At 42.7% G+C, this 15,591-nt stretch overlaps 1 protein-coding gene across 2 annotated transcripts in view; it reads left to right on the plus strand.

Moving 5' to 3' along the window:
• The window catches only part of GOT1L1 (glutamic-oxaloacetic transaminase 1 like 1), a 62,709-nt gene that overhangs the window by 14,060 nt on the left and 33,058 nt on the right, over positions 1-15,591 (plus strand). Inside the window, exons 3-5 of one of the 2 annotated variants that reach the window (XM_030199633.1) lie at positions 186-309; positions 11,060-11,172; positions 13,834-13,938. In XM_030199633.1, coding sequence (XP_030055493.1) covers positions 186-309; positions 11,060-11,172; positions 13,834-13,938 — 342 coding nt within the window. The remainder of the gene's footprint in view (positions 1-185; positions 310-11,059; positions 11,173-13,833; positions 13,939-15,591) is intronic. The other variant, XM_030199632.1, reaches the window with a different exon arrangement.

The following is a 15,591-nucleotide window of genomic DNA, read 5'->3' on the forward strand; positions in this document are numbered from 1 at the left end:
AATTCTGACTTGGATGTATTTTTCCAAAATGCCACTCCATGTAATATATATAATAAACACCCCAAACAGACTCATATATAAAATGAAACACATCAAGACAACAATTCAGTATTGCAATGCCATAGGAGTGTGTGGTCCTGGATGAACACTGTGTGATTATTGTTTATCTTCTTATTACGAGTAAGGCAGGTGGCATTCAGACTCCAGGGGGGACAGGAGCTCTCTGGCTTGGAGCCAGATTCCTTCGGCAGTGGTACAATGACACCATCCTCAAGCCAACAGCCGTTTATGTGTCCTTTCCAGCGTGGGGTAAGTATAGGCAACCACTCAACAAACAGGAAATGTGCAGATAGGATATGGTATGGAATAGGATTTATCAAATATAAAGGCCTTGAATAGGAGCCCTGGTGGCACTGGTATCTGAAACCTAAAAAATTAAGAGCACAATAGTTTTACTCACAATAATCTTTTATTTTAGGCCATTGGTAACTTGGGGTTCAATGCCTCAACTTCATTTATGATGAAGCTAAAATTCCTTTACAGACTGACTTTCTCCTCTGTATTTACATACATAAGTACATAAGCACAACCATATTGGAACAAACTGAAGGTCTATCATGCCCAGTATTCTGTTTCTAACAGTGGCTACTCCAGGTCACAGGTACCAAAAAGAGTAAAACAGATTTTATGCTGCTTATCCCAGGAATAAGCAATGGATTTTCCCAAGACCAGCCTAATAATGATTTATTGATTTTTCTTTTAGGAACTTGGCCAAACCTTTGTTTTAAACCCTGCTAAGCTAACTGTTTTCTACCACATTCTCTGGCAACAAATTCCAGTGTTTAATTACACGTTGAGTGAAGAAATATTTTCTCTAGTTTGTTTTAAATGTACTACTTAGTAGCTTCATTGCCTGCCTCCTTGTATTTTTGGAAAGAATAAACAAGAGATTCACATCTACCTGTTCCACTCCACTCAGTGTTTTCTAGATCTCTGTCATATCTCCCCTCAGCTGTCTCTTCTCCAAGCTAAAGAGCCCTAACCTCTTAAGCCTTTCCTCACACAGGAGTCATTCCTCCCTCCCTTTATCATTTCTGTTACCCTTCTCTGTAAGATTTCTAATTCCACTATATCTTTTTTGAAATGCATTGACCAAAATTGCACAAAATATTTGAGGTGCGGTTGCACCATAGAGTGATACAAAGGCATTATAATATTCTCATTTTTGTTTTCCATTCTTTTCCCAATAATTCCTAACATTCTATTTGCTTTATTAGCTACTGCTGCACACCAAGCAAAGCCTTTCAACATATTATCAATGATAACACCTAAAGTCTTTTCCTGAGCAATGACTCCTAATGTGGAATCTTGCATCATGTAGCTATAGTGTGGGTTCCTCTTCTCTACATGCATTACAATACACTTGCTCGCATTAAATGTCATTTGTCATTTGAATGCCCAGTCTCCCATCTTGTAAGGTCCTCTTGCAATTTTTCACAATCATCTTGTGATTTAACAACTTTGAATAACTTTGTGTTGTCAGCAAATGTAATCACCTCACTCATTATTCCTGTTTCCAGATCATTTATAAATATATTTTAAAAACAGTGGTCTCAGCACAGATCCCTGGGGAACCCCACAATTTACTCTTCTCCATTGAGAATATTGACCATTGAACCCTACCCTCTGTTTTCTATCTTTTAACCAGTTCTTAATCCACAATAGGGCACTGCCTCCTATCCCATGATTTTCTAATTTCCTTATGAGTTGTTCATGAAGTACTTTGTCAAATGCCTTCTGAAAAATCAGATACACAATATCAACCAGTTCATCTTTATTCACATATGTATTCACTCCTTCAAAGAAATGTTGCAGATTGGTGAGGCAAGTTTTTCCTTGGCTAAATCTATGCTGGCCTTGTCCCATTAATCCATGTGTATGTGTATGCTCAGTAATTTTGTTCTTTATTCAATTCAATTCTTGTATACTGCTAATATCCCCTTTCCAGGGTTCAGTGCGGTTTATATTCTAGGTAAGACAAAAGCAGATAGTGTTAGTGTGAAGTATGAGAAACATTAAAGACCATTGGTGTAATGCATGAGGCTAAAAAAACATTAAAGGAAAGGATAATGGATGATACTAGGAGGTAGAAGTCTTGATGGATTATTATGAAACAGTCTTTAGGAAGAGAAAGGATTTTAGCCTCTTCCTGAAGTTGAGGTAGCTATTTTCTGTTCTGATGGGAATAGGTAGAGAGTTCCATATTTTGACTCCAAGTACGGGGAATAGAGAGTTGAAAATCTGATTTTGAATTGTCTTTTGAAATGGTGATACTAGCATTAGTTGCTGTTTCAGTCTGTTAGACTGGACCAGATATAGCGAAGCGGTCTTAGTCAGCAGTTCAGAGGTGAAGCCCTGTAAGTTTTGAAAAACTAAACAAGCAGCTTTGAACCCGAGTCTTTCTGCTATGGGAAGCCAGTGCAGTTTGTTTGGATGAGTTGAAACACCTACATATCTATTCAATCTGTATATTACTTTTGCAGCTGTGTTCTGTATGATTTGCAGTTTTTTTTCTGATATTGACGCTTAATACCAAGAAATAGAACGTTATAGTAATCCAAGTGAGGTAGGACTAACATTTGGACTACTAATGCAAAGGCCTTTTGATCGAAGAATGGTCTGACTAGATGTAGCTGTCTCATTTTGAATAGTGTTTTCTTCCATAGCTGATTAATATGGGAAGAGAAGGTGAGTGAAGAATCAAGCAAGACCCCAAATATTCTGGTTTCAGATTCATCTGTAAAGGTTTGACCATTGGACAAAGATATTGATGATGGGATCTCAACTCCCTGATTTCGGAACCACAGGACCTTGGTTTTTTGCGCATTCAGTTTCAATTTATTGGTCAGGGCCCAGGTGCTAACAGCAGTCATACCATTCGCTACAGACTGAGTTGGGTCTTTGTTTGATGTTGTTGATGGTAAGAGAAGCAGGATGTCATCCGTGTAGGATAATAGTAGTTCATTAAGTCCCAGGTGTATTGAGGGAATGGATGGCATAAAGAGGTTGAACAGGATCAGTGATAGGGGTGATCCCAGTAGTTGGAAAGTTGGTTGTTTTGCTTGACAGAATAGCTTTGATTTGAAAGGAATTCGCTGAACCATGTGAGCACAGTCCCTGTTATTCCTATCTGATCCAGGAATTTGAGTAGCAACGTGTGGTCAACCACATCAAACACGACTGATATATTGAACTGGAGAAGAATTACTCGGTCACCTTTGCATACGTGTTATTTGACATATGTAGTTAGAACTAGCAGTAATGTTTCAGTACTATGTGAAGATCTGAAGTCAAATTGTGACCAGTGTAAAATAGAAAATTTTTCCAGATAAAAAGAGAATTGTTCACTAATGTAGGTTTCTAATGCTTTAGTAAAAAGGGGTATGCTTACCACTGGACAGTAGTTTGCAGATGATGTTATGTCTAGCCCACATCTCTTCAATAGTGGAGTGAGAACAATTTTGCCCATATCAGGAGGAAGAGAGCCACATTTTAACAGCTCATTGAGATCATTGAGTAATATCTACCATTTTGCCCAGCACTAACATCAGGCTCATTGCTCTATAATTTCCCAGGTCACTTCTGGAACCCTTTTAAAAAATTGGCATTACATTAGCCACCTTCTAATCTTCTAGTACCATACTTGGTTTTAAAGATAAATTACTAATAATAGCTCTGCAAGTTCATTTTTTTTAGTTCTATCAATACTTTAGGATGTATACCATCTGATTCAGGTGATTTGCTACTCTTTAGTTTGCCAAATTGCCCTATTATATTTACCAGGTTTACAGAGATTTGTTTCAGTTTCTCTGACTTATCGCCATTATATACCATTTCTGGCATGAGTATCTCTTCCACATCTTCCTAAGTGAAGACCCAAGCAAAGAATTCATTTAGGGGCCCTTTTATTAAAGCTTAGCATGCATTAATGGACACTAGTGTGCAGTGCACTAAGTGCCACATGGCCAATAGGTATAAAATAGGATGTTCAGCATTTAGCACACACTGGGGCCGATATTCAGCACGGCTAAGTCCCGCAGTTGGCGCTGAGTCCGGATATTCATTACCAGGCTGTTTCCAGTGACCGACATTGAATATTCAGGTTTTTTGTGACCACTATAAACTTAACTGGCTAAGTTGATATTCAGCACAGGCCAGTTAAGTTTATAGCGGCCAAAGTATGCCTGCTATTTTGGTGGCCCAATTTGACCAATTATCTTGGCTGGCAAAGTGCTGAATATTCGCGGATAGCCAGTTATGTCGCTTGAGATAACCAGTTACCCACTATGTGCTGACCATAAATAATCAACAGGAGATTATCTCCTGCTGAATATTCATGGATAGTCAGTTAAGTGCTATTTAACTGGCCAGGAGCCGTTCCTGGTCAGTTACATAGCACTGAATATCGGCCAGACTGAGCTTTAGTAAATGGTCCACTAGGTCTTACCACTATGGCCCATTAGTGTGTGACCATTAGGGCATGAGCCCCTACCATCACCCGTTATGTAGGTGGTAAGGGTTCACAAGCTAACCACACACTAGCAGCGCAGAACATACCCACTCTCCACCCCAGACCCGCTCGTGGGTACAGCGCTTACATGCAAAAATTACCATGGGACGCCTGAGCGTGCCTCACAGTAAACCTCTTTTTTGCTGTATTCCTTCTTTGGAAGGCTGAGACTATGTCCCTGGGTCATAGTCTCCAACATCCCTCGGGGCAGCTGATGTGTAACACACCAACACATTTTTGGCACAGAGGCTATGCTTTCATTCAGACTAGTATCATCTTGCTTGTGTTAGCTTTATGCCCTCCTTCTGTTTATTATTGCCAAAATGTTCTTAGGCTTTGTGTTAAAAGACAACACAAAAGCATACTTGAAAATAAACAAAAATAAAAGCCATCTCTGTCAATTAGTTCCTGTTGGTCAAAATAAGTTGAGTTTTTGGAACACAGCTTCATTATTTTTAAGCAAAAAACATCTCCAAATGTCTTACACTTTATTTGATTCTAGAGATTTCTGTGTCACACAAGCCTTTTTTAGCTGATGATTGTAACAAAAATGTGACTGGGACATCACAAAGGATCTGTACCAGCTCATTGAATTTCTGCTTCTGTGACTTTCTAGTGGAACTAAGTCAGTCTTGGAGAGGCTGCTGAAGGAGTTCCTTACAAAGGAAAGCTCAGAGTTTTCATCTAGTTGACAAAACAATAAAGTACATTTTATAAACACATAATTTAATGTTATAGCCAAATTCTTCTTGGCTAATTGAAAGAAAAGAAACATTGTAATACTGCTACACATCCATGAATTTAAATACAGTTATCTAACAAAGGGACTCATTTTCAAAAGAGAAAAACGTATAAAAATGGAATAAAGTGGCATTTGAACGTTTTTCTTCAAAAACATCCAAATTGCAATTTTGAAACTCGGATTTGAGAGATTTTTCTCTGCACTGATTCCAAATCACAAGGGGGCGTATTGGGGGTGGGATTGGGCGTTCCCAAAATTTGGATGTTTTTCTGCCATATTAGAACAAAGCAAAAACATCAAGGGCTAAAAGTTAGACATCTTGGTCTTGACCTGTGTCAATCAAACCTAAGGGGTCCTTTTACTAAGCTGTGGCAAAAGGGGGTCTACGCTGGCATCAGCGCGTGTTTTGTTTTCAAATATATTTATTGATTTTAACATTTACATTCAAATATAAATGTTTAAGCAATATCCATAAATTCATGACAAAAGGCAATAAACAAATTTACACAGAAATCTTTCCCTTTTTAAATTTGTCCACAACACAACATTTGGATCCAAATACTAGGCAAAAAGAAAGTAAAAAGGCAAAAAGACAATAATTTCATTAGAGCAAGGAAGAGCAAAGAGAATACTCACAATCAAACTAATAGCATTTTAAGTAATGGGCGTATCCAAAGAATCCCTAACGCTTTCTTTAGAAATAATAAATCCAACAATTTTTGGGTGTCAAAAAAATGTAATTATTAGTTTCTAGGGACACAAGACATCTACAGGGAAATTTTAATTTAAACAATGCTCCTAAACTGAGAACTCTTGGTTTGTACACCAAGAACTCTCTTCTTTTTTGTGTGTCCCTGGCCAAATCTGGAAAAACTTGAATTTTGCTTCCTAAAAAGAGTGCATTGATATGATGAAAGTAGGCACGGAAAATATTATTTCTGTCCGGTTCTAAAGCGAAAGTCACCAAAAGTGTAGTTCTTTCTGTCACCATTTCTAATGAACTCTCCAAAAATTCAGTCAAACTTAAATCAGGAACAGGTTGAGCTTGCACATTAGGAGATCTTGAGGAACCTGTTATATACTGGGTTCTCACTATAGGTGGAAAACCCTCCATTGGTATTCCTAATATTTCTCCAAAATATTTTTTTAACATATCCAAGGCAGTTATTAACGGTGATTTGGGGAAATTTATGAACCTCAAATTATTCCTACGGCCTTGATTTTCCAGGAATTCAAGTTTTCGGGCTTGAATATCCTTCTCTTTTATAAGCATTGCTGTAACATTATGTAATTGAGCAACTTCCCCCTTCAAGGCTGTTGTTTGATTTACTTGATCCTGAATATTTGCAAACAGGTTTTGAGTAGTCTGTTTCAGTTCCATAATTTCTCCTTTAAAGAAGTTAGAAATTGATGTAAAAGTAGAGTTCAAACCTTGTATAGTGTCCCATAATGACTCCATCATCACCACAGCTGGTCTTGACAAATCCCCATTTCCGCTAGAAGTTAAACCTTGGGCAGAAGAGGAGAGCAGCATTCCCTGCATCCCCTCTGTTGTCAATCCGCTCGGGGTCGACGCGTCGCGAGGTCCTCCTCCTTCAGCAAGGGCTGGTTCATCATTCATCCCCGCTTGCTGTAACTCCTTCGGCGCCAATTCTCTTCCAGGTCACGGGGGAGCTATGTTAGAGGGAGGGCTCAATGACGCTCCCTCTATGCTATGGTCCGCGTCCGAAGACGCGGAACCCATCGAGGCGGGCCTCCGCTCCTCAAGCGCTCTTACCCCGAAATTTTCCAAAGTTGCCTGGCACTCAGAAGGGATCGTTGCCAGGTTTGAGGAGGTAAAAGCCCTGGCTTTCACTTTTCGTTTCCCCATCATACCGTTTGTGGAAAACTCTTTAGCGTCTGGCTACTTCAGAATTTCTCAGGAGCGCAGAACACACAACTTGCTCTAGGCGCCATCTTGGATCGCTGCTCCAGCGAGTGTTTTTGATGTGCACTGAGGCCCTCTTTTACCACAGCAGGTAAAATGCTGTTTTTATTTTTAAAGAAATGGCCACATGGCAAGTGAAGCACTTGCCACAAGGCCATTTCAGGGGGAGCACTTACTGCCATTGGCCTCTGTGCTAACCTGGTGGTAACCAGGCAGTGCATGGCACTGCCCAATTTCCACCAGGCAAACACCAGTGCTAAAAAAATAAAAATATTTTTGTAGTGCTGGAAATGGAGCGAGCTGTGGGTGGGAACTACCGCTGGGCTGCTGTAGTAGCCTGGTGGTACTTCCGGTTTAGCGCTGCTTAATAAAAGACCCCCTAAGTCACAAAAAGATGCCCTAAATGACCAGATAACCACTGAGAGGTAAAGGCATAACCTCCCCTTTCCCCCTCAGTGGTCACTGACCCCCCCCAAAGATGGAAAAGAAACAGTACATACCAGCCTCTATGACAGCTTCAGATGTTATGACTAGTCCTGTTAGAGCAGCAAGCAGGTCCCTGGAGTAGCCTAATGCAGTGGACTGTAGAGAAGGGGACCCAGGCCCACATAACTGGTACACTTGTGGTGGAAAGTGTAAGCCCTCCAAAACCCACCAAAAGCCTACTGTACCTACATATACAGTGGGGGAAATAAGTATTTGATCCCTTGCTGATTTTGTAAGTTTGCCCACTGACAAAGACATGAGCAGCCCATAATTGAAGGGTAGGTTATTGGTAACAGTGAGAGATAGCACATCACAAATTAAATCCGGAAAATCACATTGTGGAAAGTATATGAATTTATTTGCATTCTGCAGAGGGAAATAAGTATTTGATCCCCCACCAACCAGTAAGAGATCTGGCCCCTACAGACCAGGTAGATGCTCCAAATCAACTCGTTACCTGCATGACAGACAGCTGTCGGCAATGGTCACCTGTATGAAAGACACCTGTCCACAGACTCAGTGAATCAGTCAGACTCTAACCTCTACAAAATGGCCAAGAGCAAGGAGCTGTCTAAGGATGTCAGGGACAAGATCATACACCTGCACAAGGCTGGAATGGGCTACAAAACCATCAGTAAGACGCTGGGCGAGAAGGAGACAACTGTTGGTGCCATAGTAAGAAAATGGAAGAAGTACAAAATGACTGTCAATCGACAAAGATCTGGGGCTCCACGCAAAATCTCACCTCGTGGGGTATCCTTGATCATGAGGAAGGTTAGAAATCAGCCTACAACTACAAGGGGGGAACTTGTCAATGATCTCAAGGCAGCTGGGACCACTGTCACCACGAAAACCATTGGTAACACATTACGACATAACGGATTGCAATCCTGCAGTGCCCGCAAGGTCCCCCTGCTCCGGAAGGCACATGTGACGGCCCGTCTGAAGTTTGCCAGTGAACACCTGGATGATGCCGAGAGTGATTGGGAGAAGGTGCTGTGGTCAGATGAGACAAAAATTGAGCTCTTTGGCATGAACTCAACTCGCCGTGTTTGGAGGAAGAGAAATGCTGCCTATGACCCAAAGAACACCGTCCCCACTGTCAAGCATGGAGGTGGAAATGTTATGTTTTGGGGGTGTTTCTCTGCTAAGGGCACAGGACTACTTCACCGCATCAATGGGAGAATGGATGGGGCCATGTACCGTACAATTCTGAGTGACAACCTCCTTCCCTCCGCCAGGGCCTTAAAAATGGGTCGTGGCTGGGTCTTCCAGCACGACAATGACCCAAAACATACAGCCAAGGCAACAAAGGAGTGGCTCAGGAAGAAGCACATTAGGGTCATGGAGTGGCCTAGCCAGTCACCAGACCTTAATCCCATTGAAAACTTATGGAGGGAGCTGAAGCTGCGAGTTGCCAAGCGACAGTCCAGAACTCTTAATGATTTAGAGATGATCTGCAAAGAGGAGTGGACCAAAATTCCTCCTGACATGTGTGCAAACCTCATCATCAACTACAGAAGACGTCTGACCGCTGTGCTTGCCAACAAGGGTTTTGCCACCAAGTATTAGGTCTTGTTTGCCAGAGGGATTAAATACTTATTTCCCTCTGCAGAATGCAAATAAATTCATATACTTTCCACAATGTGATTTTCCGGATTTAATTTGTGATGTGCTATCTCTCACTGTTACCAATAACCTACCCTTCAATTATGGGCTGCTCATGTCTTTGTCAGTGGGCAAACTTACAAAATCAGCAAGGGATCAAATACTTATTTCCCCCACTGTAGGTTATACTTGCAGGCATAAGGGCTACTGTAGTGGTATACAGTTGGGTAGAATAGATTTTTGGTGGGTTTAGGAGGGTTCACCATACAATATAAGGGAGTAATAGTGAGACGTGCACTTGAGACCTTTTATGTGATGTCCACTGCTGTGCCCCACAGCTCTGCTAGGATGTGTGTGTGGCCAGTATATTAAGCATGCTGCCCCCCCCACCATACATCCCAATGGTTTATTTCTGTGCATTTTTAAAATGATTCTTAAAGAAAGATGAACTGAACACAAGAATGTCTAGCAAATGGCCATTTTAGAAACAAAAAGTTGGACGTTTTTCTAGTTTGAAAATGGCCTTGTTCACTACTGGATTTTGGGACGTTTTGTGAAAAACATCCAAAATTGAATTTAGACATCATATCAAAAATGCTCCTCTAAACATATTTTTCATATTTGTTTGCTTTGAATTAGTGATCTCTAATCTAATGTTTTGAGAGCTCTTTAGACATGGGGAAAGGTGGATTGTTTTGCTAGTTGAAACCTTTTATTGGTCCAAACTAAGAATTTTGTAGGGTTTGCTCAATAAGCTGTTAACCTAGCTGTGGTGCATGCAATGGCTGTATTCTCAGATCCCCTGTTAACCTTATTAAAGTTTTAATCCACAGTACTAGTGTTAAACATGCTGGGACCCAGGTAGAAATTTGGGACTGATCCCAAAGCCCCCGGGCAGGCTGTGTTTCTTTTATATTCTTGGGCCCACTATGGCATGGTGGGGGGGCTCAGAACAATTGTCTTATGTATACCCCCCACCACCACTAGCCCTGATTAACCAGTAGATACATGAACAGTATCTGCCTCTGGCTCCATTGCTTGTGTGCATAGGGCATATCATGGCACCCCAGTGCTCATTGCTTAAAGAGAGTGGGCCCCTGTAAGCAGACGCTCATTTAGTCAGGCATGGTGTTTTGTAGGGATGTCATTTCTTGTCTTGGTAAAGGTGATTCCTTTGATATAACTCCTTTCTGTGGAACAGCCAAAGCTGTTTACATATTATATTCAGGTACTTTCTCTGTCCCTAGTAGGCTCACATCTAAGTTGGGTGAAAGGTCTCGGCTGCCATTTTGGATGTGGCCAAGGTCATGGACAGGAGCAAATGGGCATCGCTCATGACCCAACAAATCCTACTGGATCGCCAGGGATTCTGGTAGGCCTGAGGGACCTATGAACAGAGGGGTTTGTCTGGTCCTGGGGGGTGGGGGGCATAGGAAGGAGGCCCAGGAAATTTTAATTTTGTGTCATCTCCCATGAGAGTAAAGGGGGAGAGGGAACCCTCAAATAAAAGGAACATTCCCCACTGTATTTACACTTTGGATTCTGAATAAAAAAGCATTAAAAATAGCATCCCCCTAAATGAAAGGGACTATCACAAAATGAAAAATTTCTGGGTGCCCTTCCCTAATGTTTTGCATGACACTGCCCGTGACTGCCAGTGTTTTGCTTATCTCAGTAGGACTGGATTGGAGAGTTAACAGCTGCTGTTGTGTCTTTTCTTTGGCAGACACTCACCAGTGCATATTCCAGGATGCTGGATTCACTGATATCCGCTCCTACACGTACTGGGACAACAGGCTACTGGGCTTAGACATGAAAGAGCTATTGTTTGAGCTGAAGGTAACTGTTTTTATAAAATTTTCTTTGGCTTGCAGTGCCTTCAGAATCTGTTCAATATAACATAGAGAAAGATTTGTATTTGTGTCAGCTCTGGGGATCAGAGATCTATGATCATTTGTCTTAGACAGTCAGGATCACCTTCAACTCAACTATTGGTAGAGGAAGCTTGCACTGCTGCCACCCATTCTGAATTGGGGCAGTGTATGAGCAAGGAGAGGGAGAGTGAAGTGGGGATGGAGTAGACAGATAAGAAGGGGGAAACGCCTGTATTGCTGTTGCCTGTGCTGTATCTAATAATTTAATTTAAAATGTTTATTTATATTAACATTCTGAATTGGGTCAATGTGTGGGGGAGGGGAGTGAGAGTGAAGTGGTGATGGGGAAAGAAATGGGAAGGGGAGAGATAGTATTTAATATTCCCTTATCTCTTGTTTGTCCTGTTTGTCTGGCCTAATTAGATTGTAAGCTCTGTCGAGCAGGGACTGTCTCTTCATGTTCAAGGGTACAGCGCTGCGTACGTCTAGTAGCGCTTTAGAAATGATAAGTAGTAGTAGTAATAGTATTGCTACTGCCCAAGCTATACCTGTGAGGACTCTAAGGGGTCGATGTTCAAAACAATTTAACTGGCCAAAAATGACTCCTGGCCAGTTAAATTGCTTGTTCAGGGCTAAAAAATAATTTTCAGTGGCATTTATTTTTATTTATTTATTTATTTATGGGATTTATTAACCACTTTTACGAAGAGATTCGAGTTAGTGCCGCTGAAAATATTCGGTTAGCACCAAACTGAAAACTGGCTATTTTGGAGGCGTCCTGAGGCTGAGTCAGTACGTGGCCGGTTAAACGCCAATATTCAGCACCTAACCAGCCAGATTAGCTGCATAAGCAGAACCGCATAAAAGTCAGTCCTATCTTTATGTGGTAATCCTTAGCTGGTTATGTGTTGATTATCACACTATCAGCCTTATTTTCAAAAGTGATGGACGCCCATATTTCGACCCAAATCGGGAGATGGGCGCCCAAATCGGTAGAATCGAAAGCCGATTTTGGGCATCTTCAACTGCACTCCGTCGCAGGAATGGGGCGTGTTGGAGGCGTGGTGAAGGCAGGACTGGGGCGTGGTTATCGGCCGAGGAGAGATGGGCGCCTTTGGCTGATAATCGAAAAAAAGGCATTTTTACCGCGATTTTGGGTCACTTTTTTTGGACCCTTTTTTTCACGAACAAGTCCCAAAAAAGTGCTCCAACTGCCCAGATGACCACCAGAAGGAATTGGGGATGACCTCCCTGGACTCCCCCAGTGGTCACTAACCCCCTCCCACCAAAACAAAAGAACTTTAAAAACTTTGTTTGCCAGCCTCAAATGTCATACCCAGCTCCATCACAGCAGTATGCAGGTCCTTGAAGCAGTTGTTAGTGGGTGCAGTGGACTTCAGGCAGGTGGACCCAGGCCCATCCCCCCCTACCCGTTACACTTGTGCTGGTAAATGGGAGCCCTCCCAACCGCCCCCAAAACCCACTGTACCCACATGTAGGTGCCCCCCTTCAGCCATAAGAGCTATGGTAATGGTGTAGAGTTGTGGGCAGTGGGTTTTGGGGGGGGGGGATTTGAGGGGCTGAGCACCCAAAGGAAGGGAGCTATGGACTTGGGAGGTATTTTACTTTTTTTTTAAATTGTTACAAGTGCCCCCTATTGTGCTCGGTTGGTGTCCCGGCATGTGAGGGGGACCAGTGCACTACGAATCCTGGCCCCTCCCATGACCCAATGCCTTGGAGTTGTTCGTTTTTGAGCTGGGAGCCTTCGGTTTCCATTATCGCTGAAAAACGATACCGCCCAGCTCAAATCCGCACAAATCCGATGCATTTGCCCGGCAGAAACCGTATTATCAAAAAAAAAGATGGACGCCCATTTTTTTTCGAAAATACGGTGTGTCCTGCCCCTTCACGTACCCGTTCTCGGACATAGACGCCCATGGAGATGGGCGTTCACATTCGATTATGCCCCTCTATGCGTTAGCCAGATCCGGAAACCCGGAATTTCAATGCCGGTGCCCAGACATGAGCTGCCATTGAATTTCTGGGTTAATGCCAGTGACAGTCTGCAAAGCGCTGAGTGCCACCAGCTGAATATCGGGCCCTAACCCTCCCCCCCCCCCGCCCCGATATTCAAAGCTATTTAACTGGCCAGAAACGGCTGCTGACCAATTCAATAGCATATCGGTACCTAACCACTCATATTCAGTGACAGATAACTGGCTATCTCCGCTCAATATTGCCAGTTGGCACCTAGTACATAACCAGCTACATCGTGTGACATATCCGGTTAGGCGCCAATATTCAGCGACTAACCGGGTAAGTCTAGCAGTCAAATAGGTCCACATAAATAACTGTCCTATCTTTAACTGCTAAAAAGTTAACCGGTTAGAATATCGGGCATAGCAGGTTAACCTTTTAGCAGTTAAAAAACCCCGTATATTCAATGTCGGTCATTGGAAAAGGCCCAGCATTGAATATCCAAGTTTAACGCTGGTGGCGGACAGCAAAAGCACTGCCAGCCTCCGGTTGAATATCGGGCCCTAAATTTCTGGAGTTGCTAGCTCCTCCCACCAGCTGTGAGTTCAGTAGATTCATCCTTGACCCTTTTCTCTCCATTTGATCTCAGGATGCCCCAGAAAACTCCATTGTTCTATTGCATGCTTCACCCCATAACCCGACAGGAATGGACCTCACTCCTGAGGAGTGGACACAGCTTGCTAGTGTGATGCAGGTGAGGAGCCTGATTCTCTAAACCATTTCTCCCATTCTATGTATATGGGAAAAGGCCTGGACAAATCAAAGGGAGGATTTTCTGAGCACACTTTGACATTGTCCTTTCCGAGCCCAAGTTATGCTATATGGCAGAGCATAGATTTCTCTTCCCAGGAAAGAGTACAGTCTAACATAAGTACTCAGTACATCGGACACAATTGACTCTTGCCCTTGCAATCTCGTATTTCACTAAGGCCCCAATGCTCAAAGCTTACCATGCTTGCAACTTTTGATTTAGACTGATTGTAGTCAGTCTAGTGCACACCTTATAAATGGGGTTCTACATAGCTTTTACAGTTTGCGGTAGCAGCTACCGATAATTCTATGCAAATGTATTACAAGTTCATTAGTATTAAAATGAACATTCCATGCAATGCACAGACATTTCTCTGATCTGGAGCTGTCGTTGCATGAGGGCAACTTCTCAGTGTAGCAGTCTGCATGCATTCTTAAATAGTATTTGCATGTTAAATGTATCATGTGCGAGCATTATATGTGTGTGTTCCACACATAATAGTAATGTAAAAAAGTTGTTGTGAAGCATTTGTTAATAGAATCTGCATGTGTGTGTGTATGAAATGTGTGTTCCACACGTAACAGTAGTGTAAAAAAGTTGTTGTGGACATGTGTGTGAAATGTGCTATGAGTGTATATGTCCCTCACATCTACATGTGCTATGTGCGTGCATTATATATGTGTGTGTGTATCCCGCACATAACAGCCAGAAGCGTAGCCAGTTTGAGGGCACGGGGGGACAGACAGCGGACTGTTGATGGAGCCAGCATGTATTTTAAACATGACAGATCACGTGAAAAATAGGCGCCAATGCTCTTGCAAGAGCAGTATGACCTCCAAAGTGAAGGAAACTATCCACCTTATAATTGAAAGAGAAAAACGCCTAGATTTCGACCCAAATCGGGAGATAGACGTTTATCTCACAAAAACGAATAAATCGGTATAATGGAAAGCCGATTTTGGACGTTTTCAACTGCACTCCATCGCGGAAGCATACAAAGTTGATGGGGGCGTGTCGGAGGCGTGGCGAAGGTGGAACTGGGGCGTGGTTATCGGCCGAGGAGAGATGGGCGTCTTTCGCCGATAATGGAAAAAAAGTATGCGTTTGTAGCTAGAATTTAGGGCACTTTTCCTGGACCCTGTTTTTTCACAAATAAGGCCTCAAAAAGTGCCCTAAATGACCTGATTACCACCAGAGGGAATCGGGGATGACCTCTCCTGACTCCCCCAGTGGTCACTAACCCCCTCCCACCACAAACATGATGTTTCACAACTTTTTATTTTCACCCTCAAATGTCATACCCACCTCCCTGGCAGCAGTATGCAGGTCCCTGGAGCAGTTGTTAGGGGGTGCAGTGGACTTCAGGCAGGTGGACCCAGGCCCATCCCCCCCCACCTGTTACAATTGTGCTGCTTAATGCTTATTAGTTGTCCAAACCCCCCCCCCAAACCCACTGTACCCACATGTAGGTGCCCCCTTCACCCCTTAGGGCTATAGTAATGGTGTAGACTTGTGGGCAGTGGGTTTTGAGGGGGATTTGGGGGGCTCAACATACAAGGGAAGGGTGCTATGCACCTGGGAGCTCTTTTACCTTTT

The sequence above is a fragment of the Microcaecilia unicolor genome, chromosome 4, assembly GCF_901765095.1.
Source record: "Microcaecilia unicolor chromosome 4, aMicUni1.1, whole genome shotgun sequence".
In the NCBI taxonomy this organism is placed as follows: domain Eukaryota; kingdom Metazoa; phylum Chordata; class Amphibia; order Gymnophiona; family Siphonopidae; genus Microcaecilia; species Microcaecilia unicolor.